The 22,142-nt window shown below is 39.5% G+C and overlaps 1 protein-coding gene across 1 annotated transcript; it reads right to left on the bottom strand.

Annotated features, from left to right (window-relative positions):
- Positions 1–1,126: 1,126 nt before the first annotated feature.
- On the bottom strand, positions 1,127–21,668 carry lmf1 (lipase maturation factor 1). The gene is made up of 11 exons (XM_085360407.1): positions 21,458–21,668; positions 20,579–20,888; positions 19,519–19,529; positions 16,500–16,648; positions 9,125–9,190; positions 5,320–5,487; positions 4,523–4,703; positions 3,514–3,667; positions 3,196–3,379; positions 2,628–2,740; positions 1,127–1,497 (listed from the first exon to the last, which is right to left on the bottom strand). The coding sequence occupies exons 1-11, from the start codon at positions 21,666–21,668 to the stop codon at positions 1,311–1,313; spliced, it is 1,734 nt and encodes a 577-aa protein (XP_085216533.1). The 3' UTR covers positions 1,127–1,310.
- Positions 21,669–22,142: the final 474 nt, after the last annotated feature.

The raw sequence follows: 22,142 nt of genomic DNA, 5'->3' as shown, positions 1-22,142 counted from the left end.
ACCAGATTTTTTTTTATTGATTTTTTTTTTTACCTGATTTTTGTTTCTGAGAAAAATTAGATCCACACATGAGGACATTCGCTTTAAATTTCAATAGAACAGTTGCAGTATAATGTCCTCGTAAGTGGATATCAGGCCCTTGTAGAGAAAAACTTTGTATGTGATGTGGACGCCAGGTCCTAAGAGGTTAAACGAGTTTTAAAAGTATCCAGTGTTGCAGGTCCTGATATGTAAAGGCAGTTTATTCCACAGTTTCGCAGCAGTCACAGCAAAATACCCAATCTCCTGTTTTAATCTAGACCTGGGACAACCAGAAGCATTTGGGCCACAGACCTCAAAGATCTTGCTGGAGTATACCAATTTAAAAGATCAGAAAGATATATATAGGAGCTAGTCCATGCAATGTTTTAAAAACAAGTGTCAAGATCTTAAAATCAATTCGAAACCTTACTGGCAGCCAGTGCAGCGAGACGAGTGTAGGGGATATGTGCTCTCTCTTCCACTTGCCAGTCAAAAGCCTTGCCGCAGCATTTTGAACCAGCTTTAGCCGGCCAATAGATGACGAAGTAACACCAGAGTAAAGGCTGTTGCAGAAGTCGAGGCGAGATGAAATAAAGGCATGGATTGCTTTCACAAAGTCTCTGAAGCAGAGAAATGGCTTCGCCTTTGCAAGTAAGCGAAGGTGAAAGAAGCTGGTCTTGATCACATTATTTATCTGTTTATTGAATGTTTAATTACAATCAAAAATCACACCTAAATTCCTCGCAAACGTTTTTTTATAATTTTCTAAGGGGCCGAGGTCGTAATGGTCACTAGGGCCGAAGACAATGATCTCAGGTTTCTGTTCATTTAGATTGAGAAAATTTAAAGTCATCCATATCTTAACATCTTCCAGACAATCGAACACTCTTCAGAGGGTTCACAGATTTGCGTTTCAGTGGGAGGTAGATCTGTGAATCATCTGCATAACATGTGTCTCGTATGAGTACATCTGTAGTGACACAAATGACCAAACTATCTAAAAGACTGTCGGAACAGACACAAATATGGTGGGACATCTCTCTGCATGAACCAAACACACAAGAAAAAGCAGGGAAGCTGATCATTACATATGTGTAGATCCCTTTTAATATAGAAACTGCACTCATTCAGATATACAAAGGCGGGCAACTTCCCACCTTTAATTGAAAGCTTTACAAAAACCCTCACATCATGTGGGAATAAATGTGTGGATGCTCGATATCAATGAAAAAGTTCTTCATGAAATCGAATCCCACCCTTCTTCACCGTGACTTTCAGAGCTCACGGCTTTACTTTCTGTTCTGCTGTAAATGCGGATGGGGCCAGTTCCTGGATTGGAAGTAGCCCCTGAGTCCTTCCAGGTTCACAGGAGGGAAGTAAGCTCCGATGCGTTTCCTCAGCCACCACTTGCCCTGTGCTGCGCTGGCACTGCCTGGCTGGCTGAACTTGTACCTGAAATGTTCTCCCCGAACCCACCTGCAAGGAAGAAGAGCCCAAAACTGCGTTCACATGAAGTAATGATTTTTATCGTCAGCATACATTCTTCAGGGCTTATAATACTGTGTCTACCAACAACAGTGAGTTTGTTAGGTTTGTTTTGCTCAGAGCAAAAGGTAAGGAATCTTAGAAAACAATACTGAAATATTGATTTTTTTCATCGCTTTTTTTTTAAGATAAACTCATGTTTTGCAAAAAAAAAAAAATGTATGTGATGGAGGGAAATTGAGATCATTTTTGGATTCAGCACCCTAAAAAAACATAAAATTTACCAAAAATATTCCATGCAGCTGAAAAAGCTTTTTTGCAGACCTGTGTTATCAATCACAAGTCAATGAGCAGTCCTCCTGTCAATCCTCACATCTGCTTTTAAAACACCGAGATGGTGACATTGAAAATAGTCCAGTTTATTTATATAGCACATTTAAAAACAACAGACACTGACCAAAGAACTTGTTGTACAACACACAACACAAATCACCAAAAAACATTACAAATGATTTAAGAACGACAGAAAAAAGTTTCAGCTGCAACAACAGAACTTAACTAATCACTGTGTAACGACAAAGTGCGTGTTGTCCATCTTTTATATACAGTATGGGTTGGACCATGATGGTCATACCAGCATGTTGTGCCGCTGGTGTTCATGCACGTTAAAACACTGAGGAACAATGTAGTGTTTGTTATTAGACGATTCCACTGCCTGAAAAAGATCTGCCCGGTTAGCTAGTTACTTAGCATGCCTCAACTAGCTAGTTATGTGCCTATCCTTCCACTGCTGGCTAAAAATGGTTTGGTGATGATAGAGACCAGTGCAGGTGAACATTGTACACATAATACACACTTTTCCTTGATGGTTGTGTTACGTCTCTAAAGGTTGTGTGCGTGTGAGTTGCTCTCTTCTTCCTGTGAAGCGCTACTGAAGCGACTCCACTCAGCAATCAGCTCCACAGAGCCATTGTGGTGGCTCACTGCTGTGTGAATGAGTGTGGTTTTGGACTTATCCCTTTTCTTTTACCAGCGTCTAAGTTTAGCTGTAGCTTTCTGAGGACTTTCCCAAACTTAACGGGAGTGTTTTGGTGAGGCTGGTGTAGACTGTGTGCGTTTACCTGGGTGAGTCTCTGCCTTGGAACGGGTTGTGGTCGAGAAGTGAGAGGACTGTGCTGTCGTTGGACAGCAGGCGTCCTGCTATGTGGATCACCCACTCGCTCTGCTCGTAGGTCTGATCGAACAGATGGAGACAATGTGTTAGAAACTGAAATAAACACAGGAGAAGGAGACGGAAAGAAGAGAGGACGAGGAAGAGACAGAAATCAGGAGAGAGGAGAATTTTAACGAGTCACACTGGGAATCAAATAAGTGAGAAAGAGGAGGCAAGGGAATTTAATGTGTGTTTGTGAGAGAGAAAAAGGGAAATAATGAGCAGATACAGGGAGACAGAGACACACAAATGAAGCCTGAAGGGCAAACATGACAGTTCTGGCTTGATTTAAAACAAGCGTGCAGCACTATCGTGGAAACACTGCCCCCCAGTGTTGGAAATGGGGTACTAAAGCTTTTCCACATTGATTACATTTAGATATAAACAGCCATAACAGCAACAATAATATTAATACATTGAAACTCTTTATCAACATTAGGATGATAAATAAAAAAAATGCTGTAGTGAGGTTTCACCTGGAAGGCAGCGAACCACATGAGCCAGTCCAGTCGATAGTGGTACGGCGAGAGGAGGCACGGCCGCCGGTACACGTCCCCCGGCTTGCACATGAACTGGTACTCCTCCCACAATGCTTCAGGGTCCTTGGGATCTGGGCTCAGAGTGCCCTGGAAAATCACCTCAGTACGTTCCTTAGTGATGCTGAACAGAAGGAGAGGAAACATTAAATAAAACGAATAAAGGATCACATTTTTTAAATTTCACTAATTTCTTTAGTATGCAAAAATCTTAATTTGCAATATGTCTGCTAATATATGCGTTTCCTCTCGCTGTACCTGCCAAACGCTCCGTACGTGTTGACAATGCGCAGCGGGTCAAAGGATGTGTTCATCACCTGCCTGGAACTCAGCAGGTTCGTCACCACAGGGATGCTCAGGCAGCCAATCAGAATGCCCAAAGATATGTTAACCACCTGACGAATCAACATACCTGACACAGACACACACACACACACACGCACACAAAAACAACTTCTAAATGCATCTTAATGTTCTGTCACTGGATAGAGCCCACTGCTTTCTCTGTCATCTGCTCCATTTCAGCTAAATATGAAACTGCACATGCATGTTGTCGCTCCTGTTTAGCCAAAAAAAAACGTGTATTCACCCCAAACCTGTACCTGAAGCCGAGGAAAACTGCACCTTAAATCAAGGTGACACATTTATTAGTGTCTGGCCTGGAGCAGTGGAGGTTGGCATTAACGAGTGAGCCGGCGTGTTTGCATGTGTTTGTGATCAGTGAAACAATTTCTTAGTAAAAAAGGTGTGGACGATGTGTGCCGGGGTAGCTGGTACTGGCAAACATTTGCTAAGTCTGCATCAGTTCCTTCCTACCTTTCTGCCTGGCCCAACACATGTTAAACACATCAGGCTACCCACAATCATTTCTCACCAGGACCAACTTTCTGGCTCTGCTCAAATGATTCAAATAGGCCCACACTCCAGGTACCAGGTTATTTCATATTTACTATGCTACAGTGAAGCAAAGACACTAATAGGTCCAGTGGGACCAATTAGAGTGGGGCCACTCTCACACTTTTACCAGTTTCAGCAGTCTGTATTGTAAAAATGTAAGTGGCGTTACTTTAAATTCCAACAAACTTGATGTCATTCTTTTCCCAGCTACGCAGCTCTCCAAGTGCTAATCCTTTTTATTCCCATAATTCCTTCTCTAGCACAACCAGATGCTATGCAGCCTTGTCAGTCTGTACTGCTGAATACCAACATTTCAAATTCATAAGTAGACAACAATATCCTGCGTTTGCACAGTTTGGGATGTGCATACCTTTGGTAGGTGCTGGGGTGCGTCCAGCTACATCCTCACTCTGTATCTCCAGCACTGCTTTCTTGGCTCCAGCCCCAGAGCGAAACAAGAAGCCCAGCGATGCATCGTCAAAGCAGGCCAAACTGGGAACGATGGTGAGCCAGTTCAGAAAGCTAAGGTTCCCGCTCACTATCAAAACCACCTGCAGCCCAAAATAATGGGACAGAGAGAAGGCACAGTGAGGAGAGATGATGCAGCAGTGTTTCAGCACCAATTAAAAAGCTGGAAAACATGTTTTTTTTTAAAGAAATGAACGACCCAATGAGCTCTAACAAAATGAAGGGCAGCACCAATACCTCAAAATCCTACTTTGTTTTTCGTGTTCACCTCGTGTAGGCTACCAGGGAGCCTACCACAGGCTATACATGAGGCACAGATTCAGTTTAAGTGTACAGTAATGGATAAAATAGCTAAATGCAATTAAACATCCCAACATTAAAGCCATTAACTCATAGTTCAAAGAGTAAGGGGACTTTCAAGGAATGAAAAATAAAATGACATAAAATCTATCTGAGCAGCCCGCCTTGGTTAAACCTGTGTGTGTGCAAACACTGAACAGGAACAGTGTTTCCAAAACAGAGCCAACAACATCACATCAGTAGGTGCATTTATATTTCATTATTGTTTGACTTCTCCCCTCTTAATCATTACTACCTTGGCACCACCGTTAAGATCGTTATCTCAGTTGCCATAAACATCAATCATCATTCAGCCTTTGCTCTCATTGCTCTCTGTGGCTTGTGAACAGTGTAAATTACCTGGAAAAGGATCTGGATTGCTCCATTAACCACACACAGCCGCCTGCCGAGGAAAGTGAAGAACGGGACGATGAGTTCGACAAAGTGGTTCGACAAGGTCTCAAAGCGATGGAACCACCACGGAGAGCGGTGAATGTAGTAGGACATTGGATTGGGAACTGGTTGGGTCTGCACAGAGAAAAAACTCAAGGTCAAGGTGACAAGTGCCACGGTAACATCTCATCTTTAATGAATGGATTCCTCCCTGAAGTTCTGCAAAGTTTTTCTGATCTGCAAACATTTTCCAAACACCGTCTGCTCACAGCTTAAGATGGAAGTTTTTCAGATTTACGTTGGCAATAACTGTCTGAGATGGGATGAAAATTAATTTATAGTGTCACACCTTGAGGGAAACATTTCCATGTCTAAATAAAGATGGAAACCTATTTAAATAACAGCAACCACACCTATGCACCCCCCCCCCCCCAAAAAAAAAACCCCAGAGGATTCATACAGACTGGTAAATTATGCGTGCATGAGCTGGTTGCTATGTAAAAGCTGAATATGCAAACTGCTACAGGGAGTGAAAAATAAATATAGCACAGGAATAGGCGTAGGAAAAATGAAAACAAGACAGTTGGCATCCTAACCCAAACCTTTATTGTTTTTATGTTGCAGAAAATTGGGGTTATTAAACTTGCAGCTTACTGAAACACCCCTGGAAGACCAAGGGCAAGGGGCCTGCGACCTCAGACAGCCAAACAACCCCACAGGACTTGGAAACCAGCATTATTACAACAAACATACAGAGGCAAACAAAACAGCAACTATGCTGAAACACAGCTACACAGCCCCCAGAGAGTCAGGACAGGAGGAGATCTGCAGCTCCTCTGCTCATCTGAAAGGGAGCACTGTGTCCGAGGGGTTAATAAGGTTCACCTGGCACCACTGGCTTCCGGTCCTGTGTGCGTGCGTGTGTGTCTACATTACGGCGTAGGCTGCTAACTGTTGAAATTGGACCAGGAAAGGGAAAGTGACCCAGCGTGGAATAAGCTCCACATTATACCTGACAAATCATCCTACAAACTCATTTTCTGGTACACTAACCTTAAATAACTGTCATGTAGCTAAAGAATTGCCTCCGCAGGCATCTATAGTTTATTTAATAATTCAAGCAAGATACAGTGAGCACAGTAGCTGAGGCTACAAACAAAGCTACATACAGCTACACAACAGTCACAAGCTCTGAGAACTGAACCAGCGCTGTCATGCATCATTACAGTTAAAATAAGACGGCCATTTCCACTTGTGGTCATTTCTAATTGGTATAGTTTATATAGATATGTTTCAAAACCTGATGAGAGAGCAGCAGCACAACCGCCATCGCAGAAGAGACCAGACTTCAATGACAGCAAGTCATGTCAAGTGGGCTGCAAAGGAGCTTCCAGCTGAAATGAAAGTGTGAGCAGGCTGAAGCAGTTTCAGCAGTGTGCTGCATACGAGACACGCCAATTGGATGTGAGATGTTTGACTTCATCACTTACCTGAACTAACAAATCAGCAAGTGCCAGTACCAGTCTCTCCTGAGACTGGTACTGGCACCCACTCGCCAGTACCAGTCTCTCCTGAGCGTTACTAGAGGCAGATTGACCCCTATACACTCACAGTCATTATAAAAGTTGTTTTCACCCTTCATCGCAATTTTAAAAAAAAAGAAAAAGCTTTTTATAATCCATGCAGCTGGAGTTAGGGGGACCCTTTCAGCCCGATATCGGCGACAACCAAAGCAGTCAGACTGAAGCTTCAGAATAAGCGCTCCAAAACCAACAGCTGACATCACAGTGGCTACTGTCAGTGGAGCTAATGCTAGCCTCAGTTTAAAATAAGCTACTGGTCACACCAGACTAATTAAACCTGGAGCTGTTTAAAGCTTGTGTCTATTGTTTGTGTGTACTGAACTTAGCAAAGCAGAATTTCACTTTGAATTTAACAGTTCAGAGATTTTAAACATCATCTACCTTCGATTGCTCAAATTGGTCAACATCTGGCTCTCATTGTTCTAGCTGTAACAGCTGTGTGCCCCTAATACTACTGAGCACACTGAAAATCAACAGTTTAACCAACAGATCAGTTTAACTTTAACTATTTTTACATTGTACAAGTTTAAATGAAGGTATCAAAAGGAAGAGGGAAAAAAACAACAACCCATCTTTCTGGTAACAACAAGGTCATTTAGGGGAGTTTTCTTTATGATGTAATGGTAATCACATGACATATGAACAGAGAGTATAATTATTTCATACACTGAACATGGGGAGAATTAACTGATGTTGTTTTTTCAATGTACAGGACATTTGATCAATTTAGTTGAGGTTAAGACAGTTCAACATTTTCGATACACATGAAATTGTGAAATTTGTACAGTGGAAAATATTTGGCCTCACAAACTCTGCTGCCCTGTATGGCAATGAATGCTAAAACTGTGGGAAAATCTAGGAAAATTTTATAAGGAAGAGTCAAAGAAAGAAATAAGGAAAAGCCATAATTAGAAAGGATAAAAATGTAAGCGCTTTATACTTCCACATTATAATCCTACACATCACTAGCTATCAACTCCATGGAAGCCTGTGTGTTACAACCTAACCTCCCTTCCTATTGTATTTTCGGCTGGGTGAATATCTATGAAGTATTCTTGATGTATCCCGTCTCATAGGAGCCAGAATATTCCTGTCTATGTTAATTACAGAAGACAGAAGAAGGTCCTCCTCCCTCTGTGGCCCGCTAACATCGAGCAGTGCTGGTTAGAGCGGTCGAGTGTCCCACCGAGGGAAAAACAAACACTGGATTTGCACAACCTCACACTCAGTGTAAGAGTTTGATTTATTGAATCCCACAACAGCGGTTTCTGTAATGTGCTGCCCTGCTGTGGTTAGCCTGATGTGAGTTTGTTGCAGCTTTGTCATCATCCAGGAGACGAAGCCAAGGTTCACTGTTTTTATATATCAATCAGACTGAGACGTTCAGACTGCTGAAGAAAACGGGCTTTTGGGAAATTTAAAAGCGACTCTGGTTTTGCTGGACACTTGTAATATGATAGCTTAGGTGAAATCTTTGGTTGTAGGAGGTCGTTACTGCAGCGGCTCCTGCACTGTACTCAGAACGCAAGCAAACGTGGGATTTTAATCTGTGTTCTGCACAGAACATGTTTAACAAACTTCCTAGAACCACCAAGGGGTTCTAGTGTGAAGGAAACAAGTGTGAACAGCTCCCGGCCCAACCTGTGAGGATTGAAGGCCCTTTGAAACCCAGTCGTGTCTTTTGTTTGCGCGCATTCTGCTGTGACGTACCTTCACACAGCCAATAGAAACGAAGCATGCTGCGCTAAGTTCAGCCACACGATGAAGGAAAACATTCATATGCATATACAGGGACTTCCAAAGCCTTTCCAATGGCTCTGAGGACCTCGGGGGCAAAGACGTCTTGTGTAAACGACACACTCTTCACTAATCGGGATAGTTACAAAGATTAAGTCTTTATGAATAAGCGATACATCTTTTTATTAAACATTTGAACATAATACGTCACAAACTCTCTAGAGGATATAAAGTCAGAGAGATACATGTTTGGAAGTGACAAGAAGCAGGCGCATGTAGTACACGTAGAGCAGCTGCAATTTTTGGGTCCTTCACTCTAGTTAGGGTGAGTGCAGCGCACGCCGTGTCAAATGTCAAAGGGCCTTGAGGCTGCACTGTGCATTTACAACAACAGAACACTGAGAACCAGGAAGCTGGACATGCAGGGAGTACATTAAATGCAACATACGCACCTCATAGTGATAGTCCATGCAGGTGAGGTCTCTCCAGCATTTGTCGCCTCTGATTTTTATAAGACCCTGAAAAGAAAAACCATAAAACTTGTGCTACATCAACCTCAGTATACTTCAAACTTCACAGCAGCAAGCACTTCTGTGTTTAGCTGGACTTAATGGATGTCAGCACATGACAACTAAAAATCTGTCTCAAAAGGAAATGGTTCAACATGAACCAGTTAATAATAACGCCATTGGAGAGTTATAATAAATAATAACATCAAATTTACATATTCATATATATGTAATGTGTATAAAACATGCTAGTGGCTCTGTAAAACTGGGCATTGGCTCAGCCTTTGACCTAAACGCCAAGTTTAACTTGCTGCTGCCATTAAATTCAAAATGACTATTTCCTTAATGTTCCACTGGGAATTAAATTTGGGTTTCTGAGACGGTTTTCTATTCACATGTTACAATTGGGGTTGTTAATATAGTAATTTTTTTGGTTCCAAAAATCCACAATGGCGACAGCAATAAATAAAGCTGAGGCTTCAAAACGAAGACATTCACTGCAGTTTTATCAATCTTTCAGTCTATTATCAGGGCACCATGATAATACCAATGCTTTAAAATCTCAACCAAAAGAACAAAAATATGAATCTTACAGTGGAAAATTTAAGGCATCACTAAAATCATACTCATCCAGTGTATGTTCAGAGCCTAAATAAACCAAATGCTTTATGGAGAAGAAATTCATTAACATGCTACACTCTAACAAACAGGATAGCATGTAGCCATATCTAAGAAGTGACAAGATACTTAAGCCCCTCAGTGGCTGACACACTTTAAGCACAACAAGAGACACAATACAAAGTGGGGATCCACCACCAAAGATCAAATCTGACACAACAAATCTAATTTGCTTGTCGTCTGAAAACATCATTAGCTTTTCTGACCTTCTCTACTCAATAGCAGCTCACAGTTGTGCAGCCCTGTTGTGCTAATGCCTCAAATTGAGAAGAAGCCCTCAGAAGATTCAGTTATAAACAGAGTCAGTGCTAAAAAAAAATAAGTATGCTGACGAATACAGGGGGGGAAAAAGCCTATGGAGCTCTTCGAGTGTTTTTGGCCAAAAGAAATTGTCATGCTACTGAATCACAAGTCTGTTGTTAGAAGTCCATGGTATTTCTAAATTGATGATGCAGATTATGACTGTACTAAAAAGTTAACCATAGTCCCTCACTGAGGATTTTCCCTTAATAAAATAAGAAAAAACAAAAAAATGATTCAAACTAAGCCCAAAATGCAGAGAAATGCAATGTCAGGGCTTGTTTTCCACCAACTGAATTAAGCAAACAGGACACTATCCAGGACCCAAGTGTCAATATTGACACATCAGCCTGTCATGTGGTCGACGTGGAATTTGGAATAAGTCGCCTGCTAACCTCTAACCAGATTTACAAAAACCAGGACATTTCTTTCTGATTACAAACTTGGCTGCTGGCTGTTGAGGTGATGAAGCCAAAGATGTTGTTGATAATTCAATTCAGTCATGAGATTCTGAAATGTCATCAATTACTACCCAACATACAAACCTCTGACATAAACAGATATCTCTTCAGTATCAAGAGGCCTTAGGGAAAGGATATGAACCTGTAAACTCAGCAAAGAACACCAGAGAGATTCAACCTTTCACAACTATGATCCGCTCAAAATTTTATTAAGAAAGAAAATTGGATACAAATGTATCCATTGGATTCAAACAATGAAAATCTGACTATAAAAACAGAAAAGAGGAACTGTGGTGTTAATGCCACAGCAGTACTGGTGTTACATTGCTTTGTTTGACATGGCATTTTTCCAACATGAATGAAAACATACTGTTACTCTAAGAAGGCCTTTCTTGGAAGTCAAACAGGAAGCCACTTATCAAAAGTAAATAGTAATATCATCAACATATGCCAATGACACAATGGTAATGAATCATCAAACATTTTCAGTCCATTGATTGTCATGAGCTTAAAGGCTTAACTCTAGGAGGTTTAAGGCATCCTTGACTAAAAGCCCAAGCATGATTGTAATCCAAACTCTAACCCAGACCCTAGGCAATCATAATATCTAAACTTAGCACAAAAACTAAGGACATTTGTGTTTTATCAACTATTATTTTGTTGTAACTATGCTTTTTAGCAATAAATTGTATACCATTGGAAACGGTACCCCTGTAAGAAAAATGCATCTGTGCATTGAGCAGGAGAGCCGAGTATGTGGGTTGTTCAGATCTTCCCTGCCAATGGCAAACAGCTTATTCTCCTATTGACTCTTGTTTGGTGTCATTTTTAGGATGATTAAAGTCTGAAGAAAGAAGACATACTGGCAGTTTAACAAGTAGAATGTGGAAGAGCCATACACAGCCACAACAGCCTGGCACCTCTACTTGGTCACACACTGCTGTGGGATGCCATCCAACTGTTCAGCCAGCATTTGAGATCAGTGCTGTTGTGTTGGTCACTCTGGCACGAACAGCACACCCAAGGTGATCCCACAAGTGTTCAGTGGGGTTGAGGTCAGGACTGCAGACATGTTCCAGTGCACGTGTTGTCGACACAAGCACAAATGGGCCTGATGGTGCAGGGCAGTCATGGAAGGCCTCCTGGCAGGACTGTGAGAGCAGAGATGGATTGTGTGTGATCTCTTGTGGATTGTTTGGGCAGAGTCGTCGGCCGTATCTTCCTTCAAAGTTTGACTATAAATTTGAAGAACACTGCCTACAGTTCCTAAGTGATGACAGGTCTCTTTGGGAGACAACACCACCAGAAGAATAAAGCCCGTCTCTGACATTCCCAGTTATATAGAACTCGACTTCAATTTGGAGATGGTACTAGAACTCACTCCAAATAATTTTCCAACTCTGTTTTGTGGAACACCAGCCTGAAGTTGCCCTATGGCCTCTCCAGATCAATCAAACGTGGCATCCTGGTAAACAAGGCATCCTTGGAGCAGATGCCAATTAGTCAGGCACCCGATTAGCTGCACCTGGAGTACCAGAAGCTCAAAACAAGATTCAATAACCGAATAAGCTGTTTGGCACTGACAGAGAAACGTATCATGGTTGCAGCCCACAAATGTATTTTCCCTATGAATGTGGCTCCATTTAAAGGGAAAATATGTAGATACAGGGGTATAAGACTTATAGCCAAGAAACAGTGCTGCAAAAACATTGTCAACCAGATACAAATTTCCTTAATCTTTTTGCAAAGTTGTTCTTTTTTTTTTTTTTTTTTTTAATTGAATTGTTCTCCCAAGTCTTATAATTCAGGGAACAAAGAAAAATCAAAAACTGTTGGCATTTGTCCCCAGAAAACACGTTTGCCTTCCTCTGTGATACAAAGTTAGGGTTATCACCTATGATGATTCAGAACTCAGAGTTAAAGCTGCTATAATCAATATTGTTTTGCTGGCAATGAATACAATGACTGCTGTCAGAAACCTGACGCTAGCAGTTATTGAATAAACAGAGAATTACTATCTTACAGTGCAATTCCTATTAGCACCAAGCAGCTCTTTAGCGTCTTTCATCTTTTTTGGGGTTTTTTTTTTTTTTACAATCTCAATATTGCTTTTGGCTCATTCTTGCTGCTCTCATTCACACTTAAGTTAGGTCTGAGTTACATTTGACTCATAGCTGGACTGTATGAAAGCCTTAATCCACGTCAGTCTTTCAGTATTAATAATTTGGACTTCTACTTAAACATATCTTCAGTTACAGCCAAAATGTCATTCAGCCAGGAATCATGAGCAGCTTCTCTTGTACACCTTGAACTCATTGTTACCCACATCTATTTATTATAACAGGCAATAAAGGTCTATCCATCCCAGTCGACCAGATGTGCACCAACAGTCTGGGCGAATCAACGTGTCAGCAACACAAGAACCAAAGTCTAAATGTGATTTCAGCTCACGTTACACACCGTTAACTCTATAAAGCCAATTTAAGCCACAAACCACACCTAGCAAAATATTTCCTACAGCTGCTGTGTTTAATGGAAATGTTTGATCAAGCAAAAAAATTATAATACAACGCATTTACAATCACTATACGCAACAGTAGAACTTAATAATTTATTGATTCTCTGACAAAAAAAAAATATCAACACCAGTATTTTTACTGCCTTCATCTATTAAGAGGCGCTTTTAAACTCTCAGGAATTTACTGGGGGGGCGCTGTTGTTATACCCTCAGTGATTAGTATGATCAAACTCTACTATGAACAAACTTAGAAGGCCATTTCAAGACCAATTTTAATTTAAAGTTACAACTAAACCATCAGGAAACAGCTAGCAAGCTAAGATGAAGGATCTATTATCAATTACTTGACTTTGTTGTCAATATTCTTGGTAACATGAGAAATTTAGTCCTCATACAAAAGTTTAATCAAGTAAGCATACCATGCTTATACTCAAAAATGTATCTACCCAACACTGTACTGAAAAAGCATCACATCTTACAACACTGAGACTTCATTTGAGGGTCACTTATCTAATTTACCTTTAAGATATAGAAGGGACTAAATGTCTATAAGGCTGAACATCAATCAGAATTTAAAATGAGGCTTTTATCCCCTTTTGTGAAAACACTTTATATTTAAAGTATTTACAGAGCTTCATAGTTAATGAGCCGACTTGATCTTCTGAAATCTAATTAGCTTCACATTTTGTAGCTTTCTGCCTGATTAACCTCACAGTCTACTGCTGCTGCACACAAGCTGCTAGGGCACAAATTGAAATGCATCCGAGCAGCTTAACATGCCACCTCAATGTGCATGATGTATTAAATATGTTAAGCTACGCTAATTAGGAAACAAATAGGGGGAAACGTGTAATAATTACAACAACATTTTTTAAACATTTTAATGTCAACACTGTTGTTTAGCATAAAATATGGTCATGTGATATTTTTATAAAATGCTGGGGCATTTCTGTGTGTGCAAGTGTGCTGGAAGTTCCCCTTGTTTTAATGAGGTAATTACTTACTACAGAAGGTACAGTGGAGATGGTTCTAATCAAGATTAGCAGGGAAAATCTGGTTTATATAACAACGTTAAGCAAGAAAACAAAGGCACTTATGTATACTTTTAAATTGGATTTTTATGCTTAAGGTAAGGCTTGTTTAAATAGAGCAGGGTATAAATTTTTATCAAGGATGTTAAAATGATTTATGTACTTATTTCAATGGTAAAGGCTGACAAGCGGAAAATTACATTTAGTTAAACTGTTATCTTATTAGCCCATCCCAATTAATAATATATGGTTAATGCATTTATAGTCCAATTCTTTCCTTTTTAATATATTAAAAATATTAGATGCTACAGCAATAGCATGTGGTATGAAATTATTATTGGGAAAAATGACTTGTGCGACATTGTAGGACATTTCATTGCTTAAAGAAATTAATAAATAAAAAATGATGGGCTCATACCCAACCCATCTCCTATATTTTCAGGGACCTTAAAAGTACATGCTAACCTTTGTCATCCTCACAAATATATAAGTCAAAGAACAGCATTGAACCACAGTGCTTTCAGATGGATAAATAGATACAGCCAGGGTGGATCAAACACTGTGGGAGGAACAGCACTGCAATTAACACTGCTGAAAAGTTGCTGAGTCTTTGTTACGTTTAAGCAGACCTCAGTTTGGACCATCATAAGCTCTCCCACTATAAGGTCATCAAACCCGTGATGGACGTCTCACATGAAAAATTAAAATATAGGAAAGTTCATCTCATAATCATAGTAGAAAATGTGCAGCAGAGCTTCAAAGTAAGACAATATACAGTCAGTGTGGTTCCTTTGTTTACTGTTTATCATCTGGATTTGATTTCCTGACAAAAGGAGCATGTGAATGCTATTTGGACCTTAACCTTAAAGTTCTGACATTCTTAACAACATTACAAAATAAATTATCAACAAAATCTAATCAGCTAATCCAATTAGACAGAGGGTGATCAGTTGACTAGATACTAATCAGGTCCAATAATAATTTCATCTAATATTTTGTAAAGCTAAAGCCCAGAACATCATCCATTGCTATAAATCCATACACTTAACACTGTGTACTCTGAACAATAACGTGCAGCAGCTGGTTTCATTTAACTGAGGAAAGCAAGCAGAGCTGATGCATTTTATCAAAACTGCAGTATATCTGTGCAGCACACTGCAACAGAACAACTCGTCATAAGTACTTGAGATTAAAATTATAAAATTTTATAATTATTAAAATCTAAATAATTCCACTAGTAATAGCAGTTCTCTTTTTTGCACACAAAAATAATATACTCTCAGTTTTTAGTCACAATTTTGGAGGTATTTAGTCAATAAACAACAAAGTGAACAAATTTAAGCCCCAGACATCATCATCATCATCATCATCATCACATTTCCTCTAAGTGTTTTGAATATCTGCATATCTAATACTTGTCAGGAAACTTTACCTGAATGCCTAAATGTCAGCCTATAAATGAAATATTTGGAAATAACCAAAGTCATTGAATTTTCCCCTTTGAAACCATGATCTCTAGTAGTTTCCTTGGTCAGTAGTCAGTTGTTAAGATACGTGTATCTTGGTGGCACAAAGAGCAGAACAAAAAAAACTTTCTCAATCTTTTCTTAAAAGATTAAAGTTTGCTTATGCCTTCTGAAAAATAACAGCACTTTCATTTTGCTTATGCAGTGACCGTTTTGTAGCATAACTGAGGTGCTTTCAAATAACGGTAGCCCTTAGCAACAAAACTCAACATTCATTCTGACGTTGTACATCAGAGAATGAAATACGCCATGAGAGCCTTTTACAGTGAAGCGCTGAGTAGGGGGCTCCCTGCGTTTCAGCTCGCTTTGTGGTCGTAACTGAAAAAATGCCACTGAATCTGTGGAAAACACAGTGATTGACAGATAAAACACAGACAGAGGTCTAAAATTCACCATGGAAACTGTCAAACAAAGAGACATATTGTTTAGTCGACCGTATATTTGTTTTGGCATCACCGGCTGCTGGCAGAGCTCAATAGCAAAAACCCAAAAGTAACAGTCTAAAATCCGATGACAAACATTCACGCTGCTCAGAAACGGTTTCATTTCTTCACATGACTGAGATGCGTTTATGTCAGGCTTTTAATTTAGAAACTTTAACAGCCACTGGAAGAAGATATATGCACACAAATGGAAGACAAAGGTAAGCTTTCTCATTTATCTTTCAGTTATTGTGAATTTGTTTGAAATTACTTCCTAAAATTTACTGTCAAAGCAGTTGTATTCTTGTTTTAACGGCATGCAATAAATGATCTATAAATTTGCAGACATCTCTTCTGTGTATTTATAAACTGCTATACTCACAGCCCCCAGCATGATGCGAACAATGAGCCATCTGAAGGTCCAGATACAGATGAGAGACGGGGGGCACCGGTGGGGAACCTGGGACAGAGTCCACACCGGACACAAGAAAATAGCCAGGAAGCCCGTCTCCAACAGCTGACTCTCCCAACCTGCACAAACAATCAGAAGATCATCAATGACCTGCTTTACTTAACGCAGGCTCAGTGTGTTATAGCACAGAAGAGCTAATACTGCTTTAATGGTGCAGGAACATTACACTTCAGGTCAACAAAGTAACACATGCACGCCCCAAGAAAACAACATGACGTCAAATTTCTGATTTGGAACAATATCAATAAATATGAGAGGAATGGCACACGTTTGTCTGGTAATGTCCTTGATAAAGCCACATTAACTGTGTTTCTGGGAGTCAAAGTCAGGATGTAACTGAAGAAGCACATCTTTGTCAAAGTTGGAGAGGAACTCTAAATTTTGCCAAAATAGGGAGTAACATTTTCCAGCCGATTAATGTATTGTGACCCCAACTTATTGCCATAACAGGGTGAATATCAGTAGTGATGGGAAACAAAAACACAGCTTTATGTAATTGGTTTTTGCTGCTGAACCTCCAAGCGGTCACTGCAAACCTATTTAATGGCTAAGTGTGTGGATCTTTTGCCTATCTGCCATACATATGTGAAAAAGCTTATAACAGGACTGTCATGCATGTACAGTAAGAGAAATAAGTGTTTGATTTGCTGCTGAATTCATAATTTTGAGCACTCAGTCTATAATTTTTTATTTTGTGATGGCATCAATCCACTTCCTGTACTTTGTGGGAAAATAATTTTTGACTCCCACCCTAAAAACATTCAAACATGGCAGTGGAAACATTATGTTTTGGGGGTCTTTTTCTGCCAATATTATAAAATCCCTGCATCACACTGAGGAAAAAAAATGGAAAAGTCTTGGATAAGAATGTCCTTCACTCAGCCAGGACACTGAAAATGCATCGTGGGTGGGCCTTCCCACAAAACAATGATCCAAAACATACTTCAAAGTCAAAAGCTCAAGAAGACACCCGCTAAAGATGAGACAGAAAGCTGAAGTTTTGTATCTCCAAACCACAACCTAAAAGCCTTGAGGATTTCGACGAGGTCAGCAAAGATCTCTGCTTGACAACGGCTACTCTACCAAGTAGTCAATTTGAGTTCCAGTTATTTCTCTCTCTGAAATTCCCATTAATTTCTAACTGTGGCAGAATGATTCATTCTTGATTGTTTTGTAGATAATTTGTCTTTCACTACAGAAATAAACCAACCACTGACCTAAGCTGCTCATTTCTTTGTGTTTAAAACTGTGAATTCAACCGGGGGTTAAATCCTTATTTCAGGACTACATGAGGCATCATTTGAAGTGTAAAATATTTCAGTTTGCAAAAGTCATGTTGCTAAAATGAAACCACCTCTAACCGTATTTCGACATGGGTCGCCAGCAGACTGGTCAAAGACACTTATTACGGGCTACCTAATAGCTTTTTTCCCAGAGATACTTTGACATTTTACTGGAAGCTAAATGGCAGTGTCAGTATAATATGCTCACAATGATAGTGCTTATGTTTAGCAAATATAACGTTACATTTTTAGGTTTGCATATGCTCATTAGGATTGGAATTGTTTCAAGCACTGAAGAAAAACAAATATTTAAATTGGAATCACCTATTAAAATTCTAGTGTTATAGTCTATAAATGTCTATAAACAACCCAATATTAGTGCTAAGTGCACTAATATGGGAACAGTGGACCTTCATCTGCAGACTTTCAGCTCCACTGTCAGCCAGAGTGTGATGATGAGTCCAAGTTGCAGCAGAATGAGAGAAAAGGAATTTTCTTTTTCGGGTAATAGAAGCCACAGCCCAACCACAGACACAGACACAGGCCTGGCGTCTCTGACTACAAAGTGTCATTAGGCAATCACGGCGCTGCCGCTGACCTCACCACTTATCTGGGCCGAAGCTCTACATGCAACCTCATGTTTATACTTCCCCCGCCGCCATCTTTACCATCATAGCCATGACAGTTTATTGGGTTCACCCCGTTAAAAAACAATATACTAAGTTTTCACTCTAAGCTGCAAACAAAGTAGTTGATTTTTTTCGCAGCATATCTTGAAATCTACTGAATTTTGTAATAAGACTGGCTCATCTTTACAAATATGTCAAGTCACCTTACAGTCATAGGCTTCTAAATAAACGCAATGTGTCAGTATAGACTCTGTATATTTTATATATTTTATTATTATTATTATTATTTTTTTTTTTACTATTTAATTTGTAAAAATGTGTATACACACACACACACACACACACACACACACACACACGTAGGAAAATATTTAGTATACACATCCAGAAATGCATACACTATTATATATTGTACATATATTTATTAGTTTCAGGTTGGCCATTCTTGTATTTTGCTCGTTTGTGTTGTGTTTGCACATCTCTGTTGCTTGTGGGGCTCGCACACAAGAATTTCACTCGCATGTGCTGTGCCAGTGTGCCTGCACATGTGATGTGACAATAAAAGTGATTTGATTTGATTTGATTTGATTAGATGTGCTTTTGGTTTAAGGAACATGTGCTAAATACAAACATAAGGACTCAATCAGGCCCTCGCATTACCAAAGAACAACCACTCAACCAAAAACACATTAATAAAAAGCAGCATGAACTACACTTTTACTCTAAATAATAATAATAACAATAATACACACTAAAATTCTGTTTCTTTTTTTAAGAACAAGGATCAAACACTGATGATCTTTAGCACTATTTAAATCCACCTCTTCAAATTGTGACCCGTAACTCGATTTTTCTAAAAAGTGTTGCTCAACACAGGTTTAAAACATCTCACAGAATCAGTTTCACCTTTTATGAAAATATAAATGACACAGACACCTGTCTCACATTAATGCTTTCCTTCAAATCCACTTCTTTTTGGAGGCGAAACAAAGGAAGCTTCTGTGGAAGTTCACTTACCAAAGGAGTACCTGGAAAGAGAAAAAGGAAGCAGGTTAATGCTGTGAAACTGACTGTTTGGTGTCAGGAGAGATCAAACACGCTGGGCAGCCAAAATGCTTTGCGGAAAAATAAGTCACAACATGAATACAAGAAATGAAATATGCAGTTGCTGTCTAGTAGAGAAGTTGACAGCTGACTATGGTAACCATCACTGTGGGATCATCTTATAGGGAATGTTTTTAAATGCATGTATGCTTTATGCTAATATAAGCGCGGGCATGAGCGCTTCAAATTAGGACCTACAACATTAATAGTTCACATAATTTTATCTTTTTAAACACGGAAACATCCAATCATAACTGAAGTGTATGCTATGCAATAGCAATAGCATACACTTAATAATGAATTCACTTGAAATCTTGTAGTGACTAATATGCAAAAAGATATTCCATCGTAAAAGTCGCCTGAACCTACATATTCTTTCTGAGTCACTCACACGAACACACACACACACAGTTATTAGGTTAAAAATGCAAGTTAGGTGTTTTATTATACTTAAATGATTGATAGGACTTAAAGAAATACTTAGAGACCTTTGAAAAGCCTGAAGAAATATAGTTTGAAATCACTGAAAAATGAGAATTCTGAATCAAAATGTAAAGAAATGTGTCGGCTTGATACTTTTGCACAGCCCTCTACGTAGCCACGTTTGACTACTCAAATTCTGCTCCCAGTGATATATTATATTTTATTTTTCTAACAACACTTCCTGTTAATTTCACATTAAAAGCCCTGTAGCAGGAATGCGAAACTTATTTTACATTCTGAGCAGTAAATTAATGGTTTTTCAAAATCTAATAGTTTCAAACATTAATATCAACCCAGAACGTTCCAATCAGGGCTTCTCTACTCACTAAATTTGGCTACAACTTAAGATCTTCTATAAAGTTTTTTGAAGATTTCTACAAATCTGGCTGTAAAAAGTTATCTGATCAATCTTTAAGATTAGGTGCTCTACATTAAAACATTTTTAATCCAGTTTTATTGAGAGTGAAAGCATGATTTAACCAACACTTACCACAGCTGTCCTACGTTGACCAGGGAGTGGTATAGCACCCACAGTGTGAGCATGATCACCATGTTGGCCATTCCCATCACCAGGACAAACCCTGACAGCGCCATCCCCAACAGGGCGATGCCATCCAGGTTGGCGTCCATGTCGCTCCAGTCAAAGAACCAGAGAACGGAGGGGGTGTACGCCATGGCGGCCATTCCGATCTTCCCCCCAACATAGCGCTTGACACTTCTGAGGTAGCTCTTACAGGGCATCAAGCCATGTTCACCAATCAGCTGCTTGTTCTGGTTGTAAGCAACACTGAAGGCCACAACTAAAAAACAAATGAAATTGTTTGTGAGACAGAAGCAATTAGTTTATTTTTCTCAAATTAAAGAGCAAACTTCTCCATGAGGCACAGCTGTCCTGACAGGAGCTATTCAGGTGGGGGCTCATTTATGATGTGAGTAAAACGCTGGTGGTGGTTGTGAGCTCAGCTCTTTGCAAGAAGCACCAGTAAAATCAGAACATGTGATAAATGGACTGGTTCTTATAGCGCTTTTCTAGACTCAAAGCACTTTACACAACTTGCCTCATTCACTCATCTGACGTTCACATTCATGGGATCAGTATATTTCCTTGACTGCGCCATCCCTGTGTTTCAAATGAATGGTTATCAGAAACTAACAGAGCATTAATAACAGTAGTTAAAAAACTGCCAAACACACGTGTAGGTACATTCACGCAAGTTTTATTTACAGTAAAGTGCGCATGCGTTAAGATACCGTGGCACTAAACTGTGACTGTCATGCTAATGATAAAAAAGTAAACCCCTACAGCTAAACTACCACACACACACACACTCTCTAACTGACTGACTGCAGACCGTAAGTGTCAACATACAGTAAATAAAGGCGACGGAGCGCAGCAGCACAATGCGAGTGAGCCAGTAAGTCCCGGGCTGTAAGGACAGAAGCGGCTTCTCTTTCTCTGCGTCGCTGCTGGAGTGTTTTCCATCTTCTCCACCGCTAACAGCGGAGTTTGTCTCTGTTCTCTTACTGCCAACACGTCTCTTCCTCACAGAGATCTCTGCACGTTCACCGCTTGCCGCCATGTTTAAGGATGTCACGGTCACGTGACAGAACAGACGCGGAAGTATGTTATTATTATTATTATTATTATTATTATTATTATTATTATTATTATTATTATTACATTTTAAATTTAATGATATTATACGGTTTGTATGTATAACGTATACATTTTTTTCAAAACCAATTTAAATGTAATTTATTGGAAGTAAACGGATCTTCCGTAGTACAAATGTTCTGAATCTACCTGATGCCTAAGATGACAAATTTAAAGAGAAATCTATAAAGCAGGATTGAGGGGTTCTTGTACCTGAAGCTGTTTGAGAGGCATTTTGCTTCTCTCCTCTCCAGTCAGAGTTTTTCTGGCATTCCCCTCTTCAGACGCTGAAATGAAGATCACAGGTTAGAACTATTATAGGTTTTATTACTATTACTAATATTATTTTTATTGTTATACTTTTGTATTTTATAATATGACTTTTTCATTTTGAGCTTTT

The sequence above is a fragment of the Diplotaxodon limnothrissa genome, linkage group LG8, assembly GCF_057381915.1.
Source record: "Diplotaxodon limnothrissa isolate DT_005_m linkage group LG8, D_limnothrissa_male_GT1.1, whole genome shotgun sequence".
NCBI classification, from domain to species: Eukaryota; Metazoa; Chordata; class Actinopteri; order Cichliformes; family Cichlidae; genus Diplotaxodon; species Diplotaxodon limnothrissa.
The sequence above is the reverse complement of the archived record's forward strand: the minus strand, read 5'-3'. Positions and strand labels throughout refer to the sequence as shown.

What these genes read in the sequence shown, in the direction of transcription:
- lmf1 (XM_085360407.1), bottom strand. Translation starts at nt 21,668, where the DNA reads ATGGCGGCAAGCGGTGAACGTGCAGAGATCTCTGTGAGGAAGAGACGT. An exon ending in GCATGGACTATCACTATGAG is followed by an intron (nt 5,488 to 9,124) that starts GTGCGTATGTTG and finishes TTCTCTGTGCAG; the next exon opens with ACCCAACCAGTTCCCAATCC. An exon ending in CAATCCAGATCCTTTTCCAG is followed by an intron (nt 4,704 to 5,319) that starts GTAATTTACACT and finishes TTTGGGCTGCAG; the next exon opens with GTGGTTTTGATAGTGAGCGG.